This window comes from Microcebus murinus, chromosome 12 (assembly GCF_040939455.1).
Source record: "Microcebus murinus isolate Inina chromosome 12, M.murinus_Inina_mat1.0, whole genome shotgun sequence".
Taxonomy (NCBI): Eukaryota; Metazoa; Chordata; class Mammalia; order Primates; family Cheirogaleidae; genus Microcebus; species Microcebus murinus.
In genome coordinates, this window is record NC_134115.1 from 14,196,686 (window position 1) to 14,221,346 (window position 24,661).

Here is a 24,661-nt window from a genome sequence, read left to right on the forward strand (position 1 = left end):
TCGTTTTCTGGGAGCCCAGCTGTGTGGTAACTGCCTCTCACCATGGACTCTCCTTGAGGTCAGGAAAGGTCTAAGTGTTCCTGCGGTCCCCAGGGTTTGCTGTGACCCGCCTCAGGGGGGGAGTTCAGAACCGCTAGTCCAGGGCTGCTAAAAGCCTTCTCAGGGAGTGACTGACGCTGGGGGGGTGGGCGCCGGTTCCATGCCGGGAAGAGGCGGGGGCCCTCGTTGGAAGCGTAGGGGAAGGTGACCTGAAGAACGTGCGGAGCCGCCCGCTGTTCGGTTCGGTTGGGCGGTGGCCGCGCAAAGCCCGGGGCTGCCGGGGACCAGGGCCCGGCAGCGCACACCGCGCCGGGCCCGATTCCGCCCCCGCGCGCGCCCCCGGCCCCGGCTGCCCCCGCGCGCGCTCCGCCCCGCCCCCGCCTCCCCCTCCCGCCGGCGCGCGCGAGCCGGCCGGCCGAGGCGTGCGGTGGGCGGGGCGCCGCGCTGACGTTGCCCGGGATGCGGGCAGGTTCCGCCGTCTCCGCCGCCGCCGCCGCCGCCGCCTCGCCTGCCACCGGGGTTTGTATGAAAACAGCGGGCAGCGGGCGGCGAGGGATCTGCCGTGAGCCGGGTGCCGAGCCCACAGCTGCGGCCGTGTGCAGTCCCGCCAGCGCCCTATTCCGAGCCGGTGAGCGCCCCGCAGCCGTCCGCGCGTCCCTGCCGGCCGCCCCTCTGCTTTCCCCGGGCCGCGGGAGCGGCGGGCGGCGGCGTCCGGGTGCGGGAGTTGCGACCCCAGGCTCCTCCGGGTGCTGGAGTTGCGACCCCGGGCCCCTCCGCTCGTACCTTCGGGCTGTGTAGCGTGCGTCTTTCACGGGGTGGAGGGCTAGACTCGATGTTGAAGGAAACCCCTGACGGGCTGGGGCTTGGGCTGGTGCGGGAAACCGGCCCCCCGCCCCTGCTCCTGGACACTCGGTCGCCTCCCGCCCCAGTCCCTGCGGAGGGTCTCGGCGTGGTCTCCGGGTGGAGGCGGCCCCCTCCGCCCTGCCTTTCTCGCGGGGCGAGCGCGGAGCCCAGCCGAGGGGTGGTGGGGCCGGGGGGAGTGCGCCCCGCCCCCCGCCCAGCACCCACCCCGGGGAGAGCCGGCGGCGAGTCGCGCGCCCCTGCGCTGCGGGAATCCTGGGGTACCGCGCCGACGCCGGCAGGGGGGATTGGGTGTGAAATCGGCGGTGGTCACCCTTGCTTTCTCTCGCTGGATGGTTTGGTCTCAAGTGTGTTCTCTGTTCACAACTTGTCGCCTTGTGGCTTTGATTTGAACCTCAGTCATACCACCCCAGAGATGACACTGCAGAGCTTCGCTCCTGCCTGCCTTCCTGAGTTGCAGGTTCTCAATCACTAGTGTTCAAGGACTCCTGTGACCCAAACGCGAGGGTTTGTTTGGCTCTGCGGTTGTTTTCTCCCCTGTGCCGTGTAAGCCTCTTACGAGGACCAGGACAGTTTGGATTGGTTAGGTTCCTGTCCTGGAGTTTAATACCTCACAGTGTAATTGGTGTGAATGTTTGATAGTTTAAAGCCCATTTCCCGTTGTAACAGCTTGCTCAAGTACCTGAGGGTAACAGAGGAAGTTTTCTTTTGCAATATTAATTCTGTGTGGGTTTTTTTCTTTTCTTCAAGTGTTCACAATTGTAGTGGTGTTTAATTTTAATGTATGACAACTTGTAGTTAGAAAGGGCTTTGTCTTCTTGATCACTCATTTTCACTTAACCTTTTATATCCGTTTCTTAATCTTTATGTAAATTGAATTCACTTTCATTGTTAACCTCTGAAATTACTCTTTTTTTGTTTTGTTTTGAGATAGTCTCGCTTTGTTGCCCAGGCTAGAGTGAGTGCCGTGGCATCAGCCTACCTCACAGCAACCTTAATCTCCTGGGCTCAAGCAATCCTTCTGCCTCAGCCTCCCGAGTAGCTGGGACTACAGGCATGCACCACCATGCCTGATTTTTTTCTATATATATATATTAGTTAGCCAATTAATTTCTTTCTATTTATAGTAGAGATGGGGTCTCACTCTTGCTCAGGCTGGTTTCGAACCGCCTTGGCCTCCCAGAGTGCTAGGATTATAGGCGTGAGCCACCGCGCCTGACCAAATGGTACGTATTTTAAAACATGTGCCAAATGTCAAAACCAAACAAAACCCTGGAAGGTCTGTATTTTCTATGTGGAATCACTGTGAGTTAGTGGTGCCTCATCCACTCCTTATTTCTCATGTGAAGGCAGAGTTCTAATATGACTTGTCAGTTTCCCATTCCACTTCTCTTAAGTTAAATTCTACAGTGAAGTTATAGGTTCATTTTTTAATGACCTCAAAACTCTGACTTGACTTGATCCATCATATTTACAACTGAAGACTCACTCTCAATTCTGAAATGAAAAGGGTAGGCTTAAAGCTACCCTTGTATTTTGGCCAACGTTGCAAAACATTTAAATGTCTTAATGCAATTTAAACTTTTGTAGAAACAATTTTGATAAAGCTTTTCCAGTTGACTTGAATTGAGGTGTTCTTTAGAAACTAGCTAGAAACTAGTTAGAAACTAAAGCCATGTAATAATGGTTTTACCTCTATTAGCAGAGAGAAAAGAGGTCCAAGAGTTGTGAAGTTTTGTAATTTGTATTATATTCTACATTTTGGATCATTCTTAAACCTCCTCAACAGTATTCATCTTCCAGAATCAACTCTTCTTGGTTGAAGTCCCCCAGTCCCCCTTCCCCCTGGAAGTTGGAAAGTGTATGAATGGTAATGGATGAACCTGTCAGGGGCCCTCTGCAAGTTGGGAGCTTTCCTTAGGCAATGGATTTCAATGTAAACAACAGAAATTGTCTAGGTTGGGCACTGAATTTTAAACTTCAGATGTTATCATTGGTTACTGTGCCTGTGTACTATAGTGTAGTGACTAAGGGGTTGGACCTCACAGCTGGATTGGCTAGATTTGAATCCTGACTTTCATTAAGCAAGTTATTTTTATTTATATATTTTGAAGGCAAATTATTTGCCCTCTTTGTGCTTTAATTTCCTCAACTCCAAAAAATGAGGATAATGATGGTGTATACCCTTAAGATGATCTCAAATATTAAATGAGTTAGTACATGTAAAGTGCTTAGCTCACAGTGCCTGGCGCATAGTAAGTGCTTAGTAAATGTTAGTATTACTGCTACTGTTTTTCCTCAGTCTTTCAAGAGATCCAGTAAGCTGAAAAAGGACAATTGGCTGGCAGTAGTATTAGTGCAGATTAATTCAACTATGATTCATTTGTTCCTTTGCGGTTGAATAAAAACTTAGTCTCACTGTCCTGCCTTGGAAACATGTAAGTGAGCTGGGTGCCCTGGGATGCTACTAGAGAGCTGCTGAAGTATTCCTGTTTTTCTCTCTGACAGAACCTTGGATTGTCTCCCTTGTGTTGGTGGTGGCTGCTATTTTAATCACCTGGTTTTTTTTTTTTTTGAGATAGAGTCTCGCTTTATTGCCCAGGCTAGAGTGAGTGCCATGGCGTCAGCCTAGCTCACAACAACCTCAAACTCCTGGGCTCAAGCAATCCTTCTGCCTCAGCCCCCTGAGTAGCTGGGACTACAAGCATGCGCCACCATGCCTGGCTAAATTTTTCTATATATATTAGTTGGCCAATTAATTTCTTTCTATTTATAGTAGAGACGGGGTCTCACTCTTGCTCAGGTTGGTTTCGAACTCCTGACCTTGAGCATTCCACCCGCCTTGGCCTCCCAGAGTGCTAGGATTACAGGCGTGAGCCACCGGGCCCGGCCAGTCACCTGTTTTTGAGTTTATGATTGGGTGTTTCTTTGACTGTCATGTGCTGCTATAAAAAATACTATCAAAATATTAATGAGTATATATGTTTATCTGATCAGGATATTGTATGATGTTTCCAGAGTATACAAAATTATTTTCATCTAAGCATTCTTTGTCTTGTTTTATTTTCTCCTTTATTGATGTTATATAGGTAGAGTGAGATCAGTTTTTACTTGACATTTTCTGCTTTCACGTAATTTTCTTAGGAAAGTTTTTTCCCCACTATTAATGATCTTGTGTACTTATTCTTCTTGGTTTACAGAGATTTGATTGATATTAATAGTCTATTCTTTAGGTCAGATGTTTTTAAAGTGTTGGTTTCAGGACCCTGTTATACTTTTAAAAATTATTGAAGACTCCCCCAAAACTTTCGTGAATTATATCTATATTTGCTGTATTATAAATGAAAACAGAAATAGAAATTTTTTTGTTAATTTACTTAAAATGACAAGTATAAACCCATTACATGTTAATATAAATCATTTTTAATGAAAAATAACTATTTTTTCAAAAAAATAATGAGAAAAGTGTCATCATTTTATGTTTTTGTAAATCTCTAATGTCTGGTTTAATAGAAGCAGCTGGATTATCATATCTGCTTCTACATTCAGTCTGTTGCAGTATGCTGTTTGGGTTGAAGTATGCATGGAGAAAATGCAGACTCACACAGTAATGGCTCAAAAAGGGAAGGGTGTTTTAATAGCTTTCTCAGAATTGTGGATATTCTTGTTTGATATTGTATCAAAACTCAACACGTGGTTAAATTTTTTAAAGGCTAGTCACATTGTGGAATCTGAAATCATATTGTGGATTTTTTCATACTCTATTACGTTAAAATCCATTGGTCTGAAGTTTGAATGGGACTTGTATCCATGCCTGAATTTGTAACATCATTCTTTGGTCATTTGTAAATACTGGTTCAGTGAGATCAGATGCAGATCTTCCAAATGTTGACATATTTCATTATACAATATCAAGGACAGTCACATTTATTAATATCACCACCCATTCCATCAGAAGCAAATTATTGGGAAACTATTCAGGTAGTGACATGATGGTGGATATGAATTTTCCAGAATTTTGATTTTTGCTCGAATGCTCAAATTTTATCATTGGCAACAAGTATGACTGCCAGTTGTTTCATTGCAGTGACAGGCAGGCTTGTGTCATTCATTTTCTGAGAAGACCTCTGCCAAAATACCCAAATTTGAATAACCATAGTCTATCAGTCATTCTTTCAAAATGGTATTTCATTAGAAAAGGCTAGTTCAAGCTCTCAATTCAGTTACTGAAGCACTCTGCTTTGAGATAGCCATCAGCCACTACAATGCAGTATGTAGCAGAAATGTTTAATGCATACTTCCCATTTTGTCACACAGAATATTAAAAAGATGTATAAAAAATTAACAATTTTTACTATTTCAAGGACATTCTTAAATGAAACTGGCTTTTTCTTTTTTTATATCTGCTAGTGCTTGATGGTGAAAAATAAAATGGCTAATATTACAGTTTGATGTTGTTACAAGGTGCCAGTAATTTTAACTTAAGATTTTTAATCTTAGTATTATTACAGAAGTAGTTTTGATCTTGTGGGTCCCCTACAAGAGTGTCAGGACTTTAGGGATCCATCATATTTTGAGAACTTCTGGATTTAAATTGTAAAAAGGATTCCTGAAAACTTTTTTAGGAAGGGAAGTGGTAGTCACAATTTCCAGTTTGTTATTGTTTCAGACTTTTGAGCCCTAGTAAAGGCTTTATTGAAAAAAAATTATTACAGTTAGATAGGAGGGATAAATTCTAGTGTTCTATTGCACTGTAAGATGACTGTAGTTAATAATATGTAGTTTCAAATAGCTAAAAGGGGGATATTGAATATTCCCAACACAAATAAATGATAAATGTTTGAGATGAAGGATATGCTAATTACCCTGATCTGATCACTATAGCTTATATGTATCACAGTGTCACTGTGTACTCCATGAATATTTACAATTATTATTTGCCAATTGAAAAAATTAAAAGAAAAAATATTTTAACTAACAAAAAATTAAGTACAGTAAAAGTTATTCACATAAAGTTGAGAGGTTTCTTAATGGTTTTAGTCAGTTGCTGATACAAGGGGATTGTAGTATTAGTAATCTGAAATGACACCATCTAAAAACAAAAAATCAGATTTGGTAATACATTTCTACATAAATATTCAAATTTAACTTTTTGGAAGGCTAAGTATTAAATGGTAAAGGCACAATGTGAAAAGCTCAACTAATATGTAGTTTATAAGCTAAAAAAAATACTTACTGTCACTTCTTTTTTTTTTTTTTTAATTCCTGAAAACTAGGGTTTGTCACTTCTTAATCTCTGTTCGTTTCTTAATTCGTCCTGAGGATGAACATACTAAGGAGAAGTGCCCAGCCCATGCTGTCTTTGCCTCACATATTTCCTTAGGGAGAAAATAATTTAAGATTATGAAGAGTATAAGGATACTTGTTATATTTTGAATAAAAATAATAATAAAGTCAATGAAGTATTTATGGTAGCCTCACATTAATAAAAATTGGGACACTGCCTACATATAATACAGTTTAACGAATTAAAAAGAATTCTATTTTTGACAAAAACACTTTAGATTTATTAATTTATGGCCAGGCACTGTAGCTCACACCTATAGTCCCAGCTACTCAGGAGGCTGAGGTAGGAGGATTGCTTGAGCCCAGGAGCTCAAGGCTGCCGGGAGCTATGTGACACTACTACACTCTAGCCTGGGCAATAGAGTGAGACCGTGTCTCAAAAAACCCCACAAAAGTTGTAGACTTACTAATTTATGATAGAGATACTTTCTAGATCTTTTCCTTTGCATGGTGAAAACTAGTCTTTCTCACTTTTTAATTTTATCTCATTAACTTTATTTACATTTGAAACGACTTTTCCCACAATTTTAAACACAGGCTTCATATTTTGATTTTTTAAAATAATTATTTATTTTAAAAATTATGGCAAAATATAAAATTTACCATTTCAAGCATTTGTAAGTGTATAGTTTGGTGGCATCAAGTACTTAATCATGGTTGTGCAGCCATCACCACCATCTGTCTCCAGAACTTTTTATATCTTCCCAAACTGAAACCCTATACCAGGCGTCCTCAAACTACGGCCCATGGGCCACATGCAGCCCACCGAGGACATTTATCGCTGAGGATATTTATCCAGCCGGCCGGGTGTTTTTGCCACCACTGCCTGTCCTGCTTAGCAGCCGACTTGTCGTGGGCCCACAGTGCGCATGTGTGGGATGCGCGCTGGACTCTCCAATAGCTCTCCAGTGGTCTGAGGGACAGTGAACTGGCCCCCTGTTTAAAAAGTGTGAGGACCCCTGCCCTATACCCATTAAACAGTAACTCCCCCTTATTCTATTCCCTGGCAAGCACTGTTCTACTTTCCGTCTTTGTGAATTTGACTACTCTAAGTATATTGTATGAGTGGAATCATATAGTATTTGTCCTTTAATGACTGACATTTCATTTAGCACAGTGTTTTCATGGTTCATCCATGTTGTAGAGTGTCAGGATTTCCTTCCTTTTTAATGTTGAATAGTATTCCATTGTATATGTATGTATCAAGTTTTGCTTATCGATTCATCTGTTGATAGACAGTTGAGTTGCTTCTGTCTTTTGTGAGTAATGCTATTGTGAATAATGCTTTTATGAATGCGGGTATACAAATATCTCTTTGAAATCTTGCTTTCAATTCTTTTAAGTATATACTCAGAAGTGGAATTGTTGGATCACATGGTAATTCTATTTTTAATTTTTTTGAGGAACCCCCATACTGTTTTCCATAGTTGCTGCACCTTTTACATTCCTACGGGCACAAGGGTTCTAATCTTTCCTCATTAACACTTACTATTTACTGATTTTGGTAATAGCTATCCTAATGGTGGGATGTGGTATCTCACTGGGGTTTTAATTTGCATCTATACTGCTGTATTCCATTTGCTAGTATTTTGTTGAGGATTTTTGCATCAGTGGTCATAAGAAATAATGGTTTGTCATTTTCTTGTAGCATCTTTGTCTGACTTTAGTGTAAAGGCAATGCTGGCCTTATAGAATGCATTGGGAAGCGTTTCTTCCTCTAAATTTTTTTGGAAGAGTTTGAGAAAAAGTGGTGTTAGTTCTTTAAGTGGTAGAATTTACCAATGAAGCCATCAGGTCCAGGGCATTCCTCTGTCAGTAGGATTTTGGTTACTGATTCAATCTCCTTAATACTTATGGGTCTATTCAGATTTTCTATTTTTTTGTGGTTCAGTCTTGGTAGGTTTTGTGTTTCTAAGAATTTGTTCATTTCGTCTCAATTATCCAATTTGTTGGTGTACTATTGTTCATAGTACTTTCTTATAGTAATATTTTTTATTTCTGTAGAATTGGTAGTAGTGTCTCTACTTCTATTTATGATTTTAGTAATTTGAGCTCTTTCTTTTTTCCTTAATCTTGCTGGAGGTTTGTCAATTTTATTAATATTTTTGAAGAAAAGATTGGTTTTGTTGATTTTCTTTATTGTTTTTCTAGTCCCTGTTTTATTTATTTCTGCTGTAGTCTTTATTATTTCCTTTCTTCTGTTAGCTTTGGGCATAGTTTCTTCTTTTTCCTTAAAGTTGTAAAGTTAGACTGTTTTGAGATCTTTTTTCTTTTTTAATATATTTATTTCTATAAATTTCTTTCATAGCTCTGCTTTTGCTGGATCTCATAAGTTTTAGTATGTCATGTTTTTGTTTTGATTCTTTTCTAAGTATTTTCTGATTTCCCTTGTGAGTTCTTCTTTGGTCAAATGATTAAGAGTATGTTATGCTTGAAGCTCTTACTAGAGGGAGGAGGCGGGCATGGGCAATATATGTAACCTAAACACTTGTACCCCCATAATACGCTAAAACAAAACAAAAGAGTATGTTAAATTTCCACAAATTTGTGAATTTTCCAGTTTTCCTTCTCCTTGGTTCCTAACTTCTTCCTGTTGTAGGGTCAGAGAAGACCCTTTATGTATGGTAAATATCTTTTAAAATTGATTGAGACTTAATTTGTGTTCTAGTATATGGTCTGTCTTGGAGAATGTCTCATGTGCATGTGAGAAGAATGTGTATTCTGTTGATGGGTACAGCATTTTGTATATATCTGTTAGATCTAGTTGATTTATTGTATTCAAGTTGTCTATTTCTTTACTCCTATCTGGTTTTATCTTTATTGAGTCTCCGGTATTGAAGTCTCAAGTTATTGTAGAACTGTTTCTGCCCTTAATTCTGTCAGTTTTTACTTCATATATTTTGATGGTCTGTTACCATCACCATTAGTTTGTAAAAATCAAAATGCACAGTATAGGAGGAACAAAAAAATTAAAATATCACCTGGCACAACAACTTAGACTGTTTATAAGCTTTTGAACATCATTATGGAGTAGTTCAGCAGTTTGAACCTTCTGAACTCATTTGGTTTTAATGAGGATGCATGATCAAGAAAGATACAAGATAAGGTGTAAGCTTTTTGTGGGTTTACTCTTACCCACATTTTTTTTTCTAGATCAGACAGGGTTTCACTCTGTCACCCAGGCTGGAGTGCAGCGGCATTATCATAGCTTATCGTAGCCTTGAACTCTTGCGCTCAAGCCATCCTTCTGCCTCAGACTTCCAAGTAGCTGGGACTACAGGTGTGAACCACCACACCTGGCTATTTTTTTATTTTTTTATTATTTGGAGAGACAGGGTCTCACTTTGTTGCATAGGCTAGTCTTGAATTCCTAGCCTCAAGCAATCCTCCTGTCTCAGCCTCTCAACATGTTGAGATTATGGGCATCAGCCATCATGCCTGGCCCTTGATAAAATTAATTACAATAATATAGGTGAAATAAATTTGCCTGTCTGCATATTGGGCTAAAGCATTCATAAAATAATCATTGTATGCCATATGAATAAGATAATTTAGATGAAAATGTATACCTTATATAGTAATTTAGGCAAAGTTAATATAATGTAAACCATCTCCAGGGTATATGTTTCTTTATTTAAATGGTAGGCTGAGGGAATAATCTCTGTCTATTGCTGGGAATCTTACTCCTTTTCTGTTTAGACTACAATAATTATTTATCTCTCACCCTCAAAATTTCTCACTTTTTCCTTTAATAATGCTGTCAAAGGTTTGAGCATCTTCTTTGGAATGTTTCTTATTAAATGATCAGGATTTGCAGTTTTCCATCACATTGACACAGCCAGTGTGGGGGTATGGTAGCTACCTTTGAATGTGTTCTCCAAAAGTAGTTTCCTTCCAGATGAAACATTTAGAGAATGCTGACAAAAGATGATGCTTTTTCAGTGTACTTGTTTTTCCATCTTCCATGGTTGAATCAGCTACCTAGATCCTCTTTCACTAGTTTTTCCGCAGTAGCCCACACTCCAACAAGAACTATATGTAGTACAGATATTTAACAGTAAAGGTTATCAGTGGTGATGAGAGCAATGTTTTGCAAATGTTTTTACCTAGTGGAATCTTTTTGTCTAATAATATCTTGCAGGGATACCCATCTATAAACAGATGAGAGTAAAATAGTGAAGTTGTTCTTGTTGAATGGGAACTGGACCAAGTTGTTTAAGCAAGGAAAGTCAAAAGGGAATCCTGTTTGCTCAGATTGTATTTAAAACATTTAGATTGGACTTTCAAGTGTGAACTGTGTATGTATCTTTGTATTATTATTATTTTATATTATTTTCAGCAGTTTGACTTAAAACATTTAAAGCCTATATATTTGAAATATATATTTAGAATATACAGCTTTAGCATTGGGATGTATATCAGAATTTCTGTGGCTTGTTTGCAGAATGAAAATTAGGACAGCTTCATTGTGTGAAATTCTGATGCTTTGCTGGCTGGCTAATGAGCTTGATTTCAGTGTTAAGTCAGTGAGAACAGAGGGTTTCAGTTTTTAGATTCTCTGTGCTCTGAAACTAGCTCTAGTTGAGAAGAAAAGATCAGGAAAAACTCAAAAATTCAGAAGTTCCCAAAATTTATACTTTTTTAGCACTAGAGTGGACAAAATTACTTGCTTTTCCTTAGGTGCAGGCTAGCTAGAACAGGTTGATATTGCTTTTATGAATATCAAATTCACACATTTAATTCCAAAGTAAGCCACCTTTATAAAAGTCAGCACATACAGTATCCCTCTGCTCCCACTTTATGGATCTTTATGCAAAAGTATGGATGTTACAGTGTAGCTTTTTACTTCTGGGTGAATAACTCTGCAGTGCATCTCCAAAGACCCAGGTGGGGCACTAGTTTTGCTTTTGTGTAAAAGGACATTGTATTCTATCATGGGATTGTATGCTATCATGGGAAGCAGGCACTGAGGTAGCATAAGTCCTTAACCTTAATTTAGGAATTGTTGAATTATGAAAGTTCCCACAGAGACTGGTTTAAACAAAACATCACAGTTTTATTGAGATATAGCTCACATACCATATGATATACTCATTTAAAGTATGCTTTTAGTATATTCAGAGTTATGTGGTCATCACCACTATCAATTTTAGAATATTTTTATTACTCCCAAAATAAACTCTATATCTGTTAGCCACTACTCCCCATTCTCCCTGTCTCCTTTAGTTCTAGGCAACCACTAACCCACTTTCTGTTTCTATAGATTTACCTGTTCTGGATATTTTATATAAATTGAATCATATAGTGATGTGGTCTTTTGTGACTGGCTTCTCCTAACATGTTTTCAGGTTTCATCTAGGTAGCATGTATATACCACATTTTATTTATCCATTCATCAGTTAATGGACATTTGAGTTGTTTTCACTTTTTGGCTATTACGAATAATGCTGCTGTGAATATTTGTGTACAGGTTTTTGTGTGAACATCAATTTTTATTTCTTTAGGGTCTTTATGTAAGAGTGGAATAGCTGAGCCACTTTATATTTAGCCTTTTGAGGAATTGCTAGACTATTTCCAAACCAACAGTACCATTTTACATTTCTATCAGCATTGTGTGAGGGTTCTAGTTTCTCCCCATCCATGCTAATACTTGTTATTATCTATCTTTTTTTTTCATTACAGACATTCTAATGGTTGTAAAGTGATATCTCATTGTAGACTAAGTTTCAAAATAGTAGTTAGGTGTATCAGAAATGATAGTACCCAAAAATGAAGTTAATATTAAAGTGTTTTATAGGCTGACCTAGGGAATATAACCACTCGTAGCAATTCTTAATCCTGGGTATGCACAATTAATATCACCTCCTAATTAAAAAAATTATCATCAACACTTTATCTCATCTCTGAGGATATTGTTCTATGCCCCTTCTCCTACCCCATGGCCCAAATCCTTTATTTAAAAATAAAACAGTGAAGATTCAGTCGTAGAGAAAGAATCCGCTCTACTTTAGCAGAGAGGGTTTACTATAGGCTAGTAAATAGCTTAAAGAACTGTTGGAATATATCAGTATGGCTTCAATCAGGTGATAGAAACCACACAGTAATTTAATAGGGAAAGATTAATAGAAAGAATTATTGACTAGAAGAGGGGATTGGAGTAATAAGGGATTTGTCATAAGAAGTAAAGATAACTCTAAAGAATGTAGGGCTAGCAGATATAAGGAGCAGTGACTATTCCCAGGGCTGAGATAGAGTGCTCCCCATGCCATGTGAGTTCTAGACCTTGTTGGAAAGTGCAAGGTCAAGGCTAGTATCTGTGGTGTGGCACTAGTGGAATTTGCTGGAAATCTGCCCTTTATGGTGCCAGAAGTGGTTGTTCATGGGAAGGTGTCTCATCAAAGACTCTCTGCTACAAAACTGCCTGAGCTCTTGTTGGAGAAGCTATATATGCTACAGGAGCCTGGTGATGGAGAAGCCATCCTCATTGCAGGACTGGGGCCCTGGAGAGGCCTTGCCTGTTTTAGCCAAGTGAGTACCCTGACACTGGAAAGCAAAATTCTTTTCCCTTTCAGCGTCTGTCCAGTGCCCTCTACTGACGGAGCTTAATAAATAAACTGTCAGCAGGTAAAGAAAAAATATTTAAAGGGCACAAATCTAATTTTACAGAGCAGATAGAAAAGGTGAATTTGGAGATGCACAATAAATCAATATCTGGCACAAATGTTAAATGACTAACAGAATTGTTGGGAGATCTGAAGAATGAGACTGTAGGTTGAACTTTAAGGAATAACTCTCAAAACCATAGCACACATTCTAGCCTGGGCAACAAAGCGAGACTGCGTCTCAAAAAACCAACCAACCAACCAACCAACCAACCAACCAACCAACCAACCAACCTTAGCACAGACCCAGGAAACCAAGGGAGGTATTACCTCTTTTTTGATTAGGAAACCTCCTATCTAATTGTGAAATTGCTTACAGAGCTTCATTTCTGGAACCACACTGTTTCAAAATCTAGGAACTGCTGAGGTCAGGAGGCTGTGGTGGTTAGGAACCTCCTGCTATACTTACTAGCTGTAGAGCCACACTGGGCCTGTTCTGGTGTGCACTAGCTCTGTCTGCTAGTGACTGCACCAGCCTTTTTCAATCTTTACATAGCTTGCAGAAACTATGAAATGATTTTTAGGTCTCTCATCTTTTTGGTAATAGCTGTCCTAACAAGTGTGAGGTGATGATATTTCATTGTGGTTTTGATTTGTATTTCTCTAATAAGTGATGTTCCATAACTTTTCATATACCTGTTGGCAAAAATTTTTATGTTGCCTTTGGAGAAATATCTATTCAGGTGTAAGTCTTTTGCTGATTTTTATTTTAGCATATTATGGGGGTACAAGTGTTAAGGTTACATATATTGCCCATGCCTCCCTCACTCCTCAAATCAGAGCCTCAAGTGTGACCATCCCCCAAACATTGCACATCTCACTCATTGTGTTTGTATATACCCATCCCCTCCTCCCCCGTCCCACCTGCCCAACACCCGATAAATGTTATTCCTATATGTCCACTTAGGTGTTGATCCGTTAATACCAATTTGCTGGTGAGTACATGTGGTGCTTGTTTTTCCATTCTTGAGATACTTCACTTAGTAGAATGGGTTCCAACTCTATCCAGGAATATACAAGAGGTGCTATATCACCATTGTTTCTTATAGCTGAATAGTATTCCATGGTATACATATACCACATTTTATTAATCCACTCATGAATTGATGGGCACTTGGGTTGTTTTCACAACTTTGCAATTGTGAATTGTGCTGCTATAAACATTTGAGTGCAGGTGTCTTTTTCATAAAGTGACTTTTGATTCTTTGGGTAGGTGCCGAGTAGTGGAATTGCTGGATCAAATGGTATATCTACTTGTATCGCTTTTAGGTACCTCCATATTGCTTTCCACAGAGGTTGAACTAGTTTGCAGTCCTACCAGCAGTGTAGGAGTGTTCCTATCTCTCTGCATCCACGCCAACATTTATTGTTTGGGGACTTTTTGATAAAGGCCATTCTCACTGGAGTTAATGATATCTCATTGTGGGTTTGATTTGCATTTCCCCGATGATTAGAGATGTTGAGCATTTTTTCATATGTTGTTGGCCATTATTCTGTCTTCTTTTGAGAAGTTTCTGTTCATATCCTTTGCCCATTTTTTGATAGGGTTGTTTGATTTTTTTCTTGCTGATTTTCCTGAGTTCTAAATAGATTCTAGTTATCAGCCCTTTATCCGATGTGTAGCTTGCGAAAATTTTCTCCCATTCTGTGGGTTGTCTGTTTGCTCTCTTGACAGTTTCTTTGGGTGTGCAGCAGCTTTTTAATTTGATCAGGTGCCATTTATTTATTTTTGTTGCTGCTGTGATTGCCTTTGGGGTCTTCATCATAAATTCTTTGCCTAGGCCAATGTCTAGAAGAGTATTTCCAACATTTCCTCTACAATTCTAATAGTTTCACACCTAAGGTTGAAGTCTGTATCCAGCGTGAGTTGATTTTTGTGAGAGGTGAAAGGTGTGGGTCTTGTTACAGTCTTCTACATGTGGTTATCTAGTTTTCCCAGCACCATTTATTCAATAAGGTTTCTTTTCCCCAGTGTATGTTTTTGTCTGCTTTGTCAAAGATTAGTTTGCTATATGAGGCTTAATTGGGTTATTATTATTATTATATATTTTTTGCTATTGAGTTGTATGAGGTTTTTAAAATATATTTTGGATATTAACCCCTTATCAGATATATGGCTAGCATATATTTTATCCCATCCTATAGGTTGCCTTTTCATTTTGATTGTTTGCTTTGAAGAAACTTTTTAATTTGATACAGTCCCATTTCTTTATTTTTGTTTTTGTTACCTGTGCTTTGGTGTCCTATCCAAAAAAATCATTGCCAAGACCAGTGTTGAGGAACTTGTCCTCTACGTTTTGTTCTAGGAGTTTTATAGTTTCAATCTTAAGTTTAGGTCTTTAAGCCATTTAGTACAATGTTTTCAAGGTTCATCCATATTGTAGCATGTATTAGAACATAATTGGGGTTTTTTTTTTTTTTTTTGAGACAGAGTCTTGCTTGGTCACCCAGGCTAGAGTGCAGTGGCATCATCATAGCTCAGTGCAACATCAGACTCCTGGGTTTAAGTGATTCTCCTGCTTTAGCCTCCTGAGTAACTGGGACTACAGGCATGCACCCACATACCCAGCTTTACCCATTTCTGAATTGGGTTGTCTGTCTTTTTGTTGTTGAGTTGTAGATGTTCTTTATGTATTCTGGATACTAAACCCTTATCAGATAAATGACTCGCAAATATTTTCTTCCATTCTGTAGGTTGTCTTTCCACTTTCTTGATAATGTCCTTTGATGCAAAAAAGTTTTTAATTTTGATGAAGTCCAACTTATTTTTTCTTTTGTTGTTTGTGCTTTTGTTGTCCTACATAAGAGCCCATTGCCAAATCTGAGGCATACAGATTTACCCCCACGTCTTCTAAGAGTTTTAACTTATACATTAGGTTGTTGATCTAGTCTGAGTTAATTTTTGTATATGGTATGAAAGTCCAACTTCATTCTTTTGAATGTGGATATCCATTTGTCCCTTTGGACTTGGCATCTATGTCAGAATCAATTAGCCATAGATAGATGCATTTATTTCTGGACCTTGATTCTATTTCATTGGTCTATATGTCTATCTTTATGTCAGTACTGTCAGTACTTACAGTATTGTAAGCTGATTTTAATTAATGTTATGTACAACATGAAAATTATTGACAGTGTCAAATAGCAAAGCTACTAAAAACAATAAGCCAAAGCAATATTAATAAAAATAGAATACAAGACATACACTATGCAAGATTTTGAAATAATCCAACTCTTTTTTTTTCTTTTTAAGTGACTTGCACAGTGAGGCTCAACTATAGGTCCAGAAATTACAAAATTATATGTACGTGTTTTGATTTCTTCTTTTATAGGCTTTAATACAATTTTTTAAAACTAAAAATAATGAATGGGGTTTATCTTGTTCACATGAAACCTGTTTTGTTTTGTTGAATTCAACATAAGCATTCACAGTTTTCATTTTCAACTGACACGAGACAGTTCCTCCTTGCTCTTGATGCTTGTTAAACAAGAAAAAACTAATTTAAAAATATGCAGCAAAATTTTGTTTATTACTTTCCTATGTTTGGCAGGATACTATGCTTTCAGAGAAATCCAGAACTTTTTTAGGGACAGATCAGTAAATCTCATCTTGAGTATATAAATGCAGCATCCAAAATTCTTTCTCTTCAAAGTCAAGTTCTCAGCCTGAGCGGAAGAGTCAGAGAAAGTGTCCTTCACTAGTCTTAAACTTATTTGAAAAGAAAAGAGAAATACGGTTCAATTTTCCTTTTTAATATTGTTCTCCTAGATCAGTAGGACTTGAGATTTGCAGATATATTAATACTTCCTCATTTTCAAGCCTAAGAAGCAATGGAAACATTTTAAAATTTTTCTTTTTTGGTCACAGGATTTTTTTCTCAAGAATCTTGTCACTTTTAGAAAAATATTTTCTTTAAGGCCTTGTTCACTTGCTTCTTTTGATAACAGACATTTGCAAGGTTGACTAGTTTCAATAGCCATTCTTCATCCTCAGTGAGCACTTAGCAAAATCTGGCCCACTGTGTTTGTAAAAATGCTCCTGTAGTTCACCTTTGGGACTTAGATACCTGTTGAGAATTCTTTTTCTGCTAAGCCACTTGATCTGTATGTAGTAGATTTATGTGCTTTTCATCTAGGTTTTCATACAATTCCTTAAACATTTTTGTATGAACAAATTTTTGTTTAATAAAGCTAAATAATGTTTTATAGCTTCAAATATAACTTTTTTCATTTCTTCTCCCAGTGCTTTTGACACTACCATCTTTCTGTGAAGAAAACACTGTATTGTGAAGTCAGGGTTTTTTTTTAAACAAGAGTGGCGAATCTTCATATGGAGCTAGCTATTGATGGGACATCATCAGTCTAGATGCCAATATAGTTCTTCCAAGACAGACCTTTTCCAGATAGGAAACAAAACATTAAATAGCCTGTCCTTTGCTTATGACTTTGGGTAGCAATCTATAGCATAAAAGATTTTCTTTATTCCACCATTTTAAAATCTTATAAATATTACTATATATATAATCTTCTGAATATTATAGTTGGTGAACTCTCTTGACTCATCAATCTGGATAGGAAAACTTATTTTTATGATAGGTCTTTAACATCATGTGACATACCAATATATTGACTTAGCTTACTGTTACTGTGCAGGTTGAGTATCCGTTATCCAAAATACTTGGGACCAGAGTGTTTTGGATTTCAGATTTTATTTGATGGCTGAGCGTTCCAGATTTGAAAATCTGAAATCCAAAACACTCCAATTAGCATTTCCTTTGAGTGTCATGTTGATGCTCAAAAGGTTTTGGATTTTGGAGCATTCTGAATTTTGAATTTTCAGATTTGGCATGCCCAACCTGTACTGTAGAACTTTTATAGTTTTCTTTCTACATCTCATAAAAGCCTTTTACTGAGCTTTTACTCAGTCTAATTTTACATTTATTAGGCCCCATAAGCAATTGTGTGACTTTCTCTTTTCAGGGCAATAAATAATCATACTATGTAACTTGCTATCTTAGCTTTTTCACTATGATTTTTAAAAACAAAATCTTCAATTTGTTTGTTTTGAGATTCTAATACATTTGACATTTAACTTGTCAAAAGACTGTAAGTTGTAGTTAAGTGTCTTTTGAATATTGCTGGAGTCATTTCTATATTCATAAAGTCGTTTTCCATAGACAACACAAAATAGAATAGGAAAACTTGGATAATCAGGGCATGTATAAACTCATTAAAAATTAGTTTGTGTTGTAAAGATGGACTTTTTGATGTGTGTCTGTTACAGTAGTGGCATGAAATGATTTGTGAGATACAATTCTTCATTACTAACCGTACCAGAATTTTACATTGGCTCTCCTCACACACTTCATCCTCAAAAATGACTACATTGAATTATCAGGCATATCTGTAAAACACAGATATTAATGTATAAGACCTAAGGCATAACAAAAACTGAGAAAAATCACAAAAAATCAAAATTTTCATGATATAGTTTCCTTGTAATTTAGTCCATGTTTGCAAAACTTGCACTCGTAGGAAAGCATTGGGGGTAGATGAGTTGTAAGGTCTAAACATTTTTTCATTAGAATTAAAAATTTACCCCAATTTTTTTGTTATACTTGTAGAGCTTATTTGTTAATTACCCTGATCTGATCATTCTACATTATATGTATTGAAATATCACTATGTACCCCATGAATATGTACAATTATTTTTCAACTAAAAAAATTTAAAAGATTGGTTTTGACACAGGTTCATACATAACCAGTTACTCTGTGATAATAATTTTCAAAGTTGTCTTAGTCCATTTGGGCTGCTGTAACAAAATACCATAGAGTAGGTATAAACAACACATATTTATTTCTCACAGTTCTGAAGGCTAGGAAGTTTAAGATCAAGGTGCTGGCAGTTTCATGACTGGTTAGGGTCTGTTTCCTTGTTCGTAGATGGCGCCTCTTTGCTGTGTCCTCTCATGGTAGGGGAAAGCTAGCTCTCTGGGGTTTGTTTTATAGGGTCACTAAACCTATTCATGAGGGGTTCACCCTTGTGACCTAATTACCTCCTAAAGACCTTACTTCCTAATACTATCACTTGGGGGTTAGCATTTCAATGTATGAATTTTTGTGGACACAAACATTCACATTATAGCAAAAGTGTTCAGTTATCTTTGAATCACCGTGTGTTAGAAAGCAGTAAGTGCTATGGAAGAAGATAGTAGATTCTGGGGGTGGGAGAGGCAGTGGGTATGCTCGGGTCTAGAGGTGGTTTACAGTGTGGATAGGATGGTTGGGATGGGCTTTATTGAAAAGGTGATACTTTAGCAAAGGAAGTGATGGAGTTAGTCATTGGAATATCTGGCAGAAGAGCATTCCAGGCAGAGTAACAGCTTGAGCACAGGCACTAAGGTGAGAGCGAGGCTGGCATGTTGGAGGAAAGCAAGGAGGCCTAGCTGTGTATCTAGAGCAGGATGAGAGAGGAGAGTTGTAGTGAGGAGATGAGGCTAGGGAGGTAAGGTTTAGGGGTGTTCCCCAGTGGCCCTTTATGCCGTTGAAATGGGCAGCAGTCAAGGGCTTTGAGTAGATCTACCTAAGTGTTTTTTTTTTTTTTTTAATCCTCTTAAGGTTTTAAAAGGATCACTCAAAATGTGTTTGACTTTAGGAGGCCATAGGTAGAAGTAGCAACAATGGCTTGACCATGGGAATAGATGTGGTAAACTGATCAGATTCTGTTTGTGTGTGTGTGTGTATTTTTTTTTTTTTTTTTGAGGGTATTGCTGTGTCACCCAGGCTAGAGTGCAGTGGAGTCATTATAGCTCACTGCAACCTCAAACTCCTGGGCTCAAGTGATTCTCCTGCCTCAGCCTCTCGAGTAGCTGGGACTATAGGCATGTGCTACCATGCCCAGCTAATTTTTCTATTTTTGGTAAAAACAGGGCCTCACTCTTGCTGAGGCTGTTCTCAGACTCCTGGGGTCAAACAATACTACCTTAGCCTCCCCGAGTGCTAGGGTTATAGGCATGAGCCACCCTGCCCAGCCCTCTGAATATATTTTGAAAGCAGAAGTATCAGAATTTCCTGATATGTGAGGTGTAAGAAAGGAGACAAGGATGAAGCTAAAGTTTTTGGACTGAACAGTGAGAGAGAGAATTGTCTTTAATTCAGATGTGGAAAGTTAGGGTAGAGTATGCTTGGAAGGGAAGGTGAGATCAGTTTTGGATATGTAGAGGTGGTTATATTATTAGAAATCCAAGTGTAAATGTTGAATAATTACATGACTAGATGAAATCACCAAGGAAGAGACTGTAGTTAGAAGAGGACAAGGAAGAACTGAGCCCTGGACATTTCAGTAAAGGAAACCCACAAGTGGTCAGTGAGGTAGGCAGCAAACGGAGTATTGCCAAATGAAGGAAGTATTTCCAAGAAGAGGGCGTGGACAGCTAGCCCTCTGATAGGACTAAATGCTGCTGATAGGACAAGTAAGATGAGGACTGAGAATTTTTAATTGGATTTAGTAACATGGAGATCATTGCTTATTGATGAGAGCAATGGAGTAGGGAGTTGATTGGAGTGTGTTTAAGAGAGGACCTGTTGATAGTGTGTATAAATTAGTCTTTGCTTTTAGAAGGAGAGAAATGGGACAGTAGCTGCATTGGGGAAGTGGGAGCAAGAAAGTTTTTTTCCCTAAGACACAGAAAAAATGTGATTTTATATTGATGAAAATGAACCAATAAACAGGAAAGAATAGATGATACCTCAATCCCAAGGTCAGTTGTTATAGTCACTTTTTTGCATACACTCGGTTTCTTTGGCTCTCTCATGCTTTGCCACACTTGTTTGGCAAAGCCACAAACTTGGTGAAGTGTAACACTCCTACTTCTAGGTGCCTGCACTTTCTATTACATTGTATAGTAATGATCACAAATTTTCACAACAAAAAGATTTTTTGTTTATTCTGAAGTACTCTGGCTTCAGCCTTCAGTAATAAAAAGTGGAGTGTAAGGAACACACTGGCTTACAGCCCCAGGAGACTAGGGTTGCAAGTTGGCCATCTTCCTAGGGTACTGTAAAGCCTAGAAAGCAGAATTCTTTGAATTTGTAGATTTCTTTAGTGAAGATTATTTGCCAGGAGTTAAATGCTTGGCTGGTGAGCATTTTCTACAGTGGTGGGTATAGAAGTATTGAGGAGATAGAAGTTACTATTTCCAGTTCCAAAGATTTAGCTAGTTCTTTTTTGTTTGTTCTTTTTTAGACAGAGTCTCACTCTGTTGCCCTGAGTAGAGTGCCGTGGCATCAGTCTAGCTCACAGCAACCTCAGACTCCTGGGCTCAAGCAATCCTCCTGCCTTGGCCTCCTGAGGAGCTGGGACTACAGGTGCACAATACGATGTCTGGCTAATTTTTTCTATTGTGTCTCACTCTTGCTCAGTCTGGTCTTGAACTCCTGAGCTCAAGCAGTCCTCCCGCATTAGCCTCCCAGTGTGCTAGGATTACAGGCGTGAGCCACCACGCCAAGCCTAAAGGTTTAGCTAGTTCTGTTTCACAGTCTTCCTCAGTTGTTTTTGGCTGGCATTTCCTAACATTCCTAGTTTCCTTGATTCTTCTGGGCAGAATACCTATTCATATCTTCCCCTTAGTTTTCTATTTTGTCATTGTGGGCTTACGCATAGCTTTATTTCTTTACTGTACTCCCAGGTGAGAGAGGAGAGAAATGCGTATGGTTAAACTATTTTATTTGAATCATTTCATTTTTTTTATTTCAAGAAAATATGAGAGTACAAACATTTTGGTTCCATTTTATATCTTTGTCTCTCTCTAGCAAGGGTTAGAGGTTTTCTGTTCCCATCCACAGTGCTCACCGCATCCCTCAGATGTGGGTCTACCCCCTCCTAACCCCCAAATCCCTGGTGAACACCACCACCCTTTGAGCACCATAGTGTTAATCAGTCAGTACCAATTTGATGGCGAGTACATGTGAAGCCCATTTTTCTGATCTTGTGTCACCTCACTTTGGATAATGGGATTAAGCTTAATCCAGGATAATATAAGCAGTGCTAGCTCACTGTCGTTTCTTAGAATTGAGTAATATTCCATTGTAAACATATACCAAATATTAATAATCCACTTATGAATTGACGGGCACTTGGGTTGTTCAATAATTCACTATTGTGCTGCCATAAACATATTTGGGCACAAATGTCTTTATAATAGACTGTCTTATGCTCTTTTGGGTAGATGCCTAATAATGCTATTGCTGGATCGAATGGTATTTCTATTTTTAGCTCTTTGATGTATCTCCAAATTCTTTTCCACAAAGGTTGCACTAATTTGCAATCCCACCAGTAGTATAAGAGTGTTCCTGTCTCTCCACATTCTCACCAGCATTTGTTGTTTTGGGATTTTTTTGATAGAGACCAAGCTCATGGGGTTAGGTGATATTTCATTGTGGTTTTGATTTGCATTTCTCTAATGATTAGAGATGTTGAGCATTTTTTTATATGTTTTTTGGCCATTATTCTGTCTTCTTTGGAAAAGTTTCTGTTTATTTCTGTTGCCCATTTCTTGATGGGGTTGTTTGATTTTTTTCTTGTTAATTCTTTTGAGTTCTAGATAGATTCTTGTTATCAGACCTTTATCGAAAGTGTAGAGAGCAAATATTTTTTCCCATTCTGTTGGTTGTCTATTTGCTCTAATGATAGTTTCCTTGGCTGTGGAGAATCCTTTTAATTTGATCAGATCTAATTTGTTTATTTTTGTTGCTGTGGTGATTGCTTTGGGGGTCTTCTTCAAGAATTCTTTGCCTAGGCCAATGTCTGAAAGGGTTTTCCTAACATCTTCTTCTAGTATTCTTAAGGTTTCATGCCTTAGGTTTAAATCTGTTATCCATCTTGAGTAGATTTTTGTAAGAGGTGAGGGGTAGGGATCCAGATTCTTTCTTCTGCATGTAGCTATCCAGTTTTCCCAGCACCATTTATTGAATAAAAATTCTTTTCTTCAATGTATATTTTTGTTTGCTTTATCAAAAATTAGGTTACCTATGCAGATGGTTTCATCTCTGGAATCTCAGTCCTATTCCAAAGATCGATGCCTCTGTTCTTATGCCAGTACCAGACTGATTTAATTACTATTGCTTTATAGTACAGCTTGAAGTCAGGAAGACTGATGCCTCCCAGTTTGTTCTTTTTACTTAAGATTGCTTTGGCTATACGAGGTTTTTTTCTGGTTCCATACAAAGTGAAGAATTATTTTTTCTAGATCTGTAAAGAATGATTATGGTACTTTGATGGGGATTGCATTAATTCTGTAGATGACTTTAGGTAATATTGATATTTTAACAATATTCCACCAATCCATGAATAAGGTAGATTTTTCCATCTGTTTACATCTTCTACAATTTCTTTTTTTAGCATTTTATACTTCTCCTTATATAAGTGTTTTGTATCTTTTGTTAAATATATTTCTAGATATCTAATGTTCTTTGGGGCTATAGTAAAAGGTACTGTGTTTTTTGAGTTTCAGCTTCACGGTTTTTGGCGCATATGTATGCCTCTGATTGTGTATATTGATTTTGTAACCTGAGACTTTACCGAATTCATTTATCAAATCTAGGAGTCTCTTGGACGAATCCATGGGGTTTTCTAGATATAATATAATATCTGCAAAGAGTGAGAGTTTGATCTCATCTGCCCTCACTTTGATGCCCTTAATATCTCTCTGTTGCCTGATTGCTATAGCTAGGACTTCGAGCACTATGTTGAATAGAAGAATAGATAGTGGGCATCCTTGTCTAGTTTCAGTTCGAAGTGGGAATGATTTCAATTTTTCCCTATTCAGTATGATATTGGCCATGAGTTGTCATAAATGGACTTGATAATTTTAAGGTATGAGCCGCCTATGCCTATTTTGTTAAGAGTTTTTATCATAAAGGTGTGTTGGGCTTTGTCAAATGCTTTCTCTGCATCTATTGACAGAATCATATGGTCTTTCTTCTTGTTTTTATTTGCGAGGTGTATTACATTTATAGACTTGCGTATGTTGAACCAGCTTTGCATCCCTGGAATAAAGCCCAACTGGTCATGGTGAATTATTTTTTTGATGTGTTGCTGAATTCTATTTGCTAAAATTTTGTTTAGGATTTTTGCATCTATATTCATGAGGGATATTGGTCTGTAATTTTTTTTTCTTTGTTATGTCCTTTCCTGGTTTTGGTATCAAGGTGATATTGGCTTTGTAGAATGAGTTAGGAAGGATACCATCCTTCTTAATGTTGTGGAATAATTTTTGTTGTATAGGTATGAGTTCGTCTTTGTAAGTTTTGTAAAACTCTGAAGTGTAGCCTTTTGGTCCAGGACTTTTCCATTTGGGAGGTTATTAATAACTGCTCGAATTTCTGAGCTTGAGCTTGATCTATTCAGAAATTCTGTTTAACCTCTTGGGTGAACTTAGGGAGTTGTATGTTTCCAGGAATTTGTCCATTTCTTCCTTGTTATGTAGTTTTTTGGAATATAGTTTTTATAGTAGTCAAAAATAATGTTTCATATTCCTGTGGTGTCTGTTGTGACCTCTCCTTTTTCATTTCTTATTGAGTTTATTAGAGTCCTTTCCCTTTGAGTTTTTGTCAATCTAGCAAGAGGGTCATCAATTTTGTTTATCTTTTCGAAAAACCAGCTTCTGGTTTTGTTGGTCTTCCGTATAATTCTTTTGTTCTCAATTTCATTTAGTTCTGCTTTGATCTTAGTTATTTCTTTTCTTCTACTAG

The 24,661-nt window shown here is 38.2% G+C and overlaps 1 protein-coding gene across 3 annotated transcripts in view; it reads left to right on the forward strand.

Moving 5' to 3' along the window:
* Window positions 1–450: 450 nt before the first annotated feature.
* Window positions 451–24,661, forward strand: part of AGTPBP1 (ATP/GTP binding carboxypeptidase 1) — a 175,655-nt gene continuing 151,444 nt past the window's right edge. For 2 of the 3 annotated variants that reach the window (XM_012787272.3, XM_076008569.1), the window contains exon 1: window positions 537–667. Coding sequence is in view for 1 of the 3 variants with exons in the window: in XM_012787275.2 (XP_012642729.1) it covers window positions 499–633; window positions 2,610–2,624; window positions 12,755–12,774 (170 nt within the window). In the remaining 2 variants the exon portion in view is untranslated. Of the gene's footprint in view, window positions 668–2,609; window positions 2,625–12,754; window positions 12,775–24,661 lie in introns of all 3 variants that reach the window. The other variant, XM_012787275.2, reaches the window with a different exon arrangement.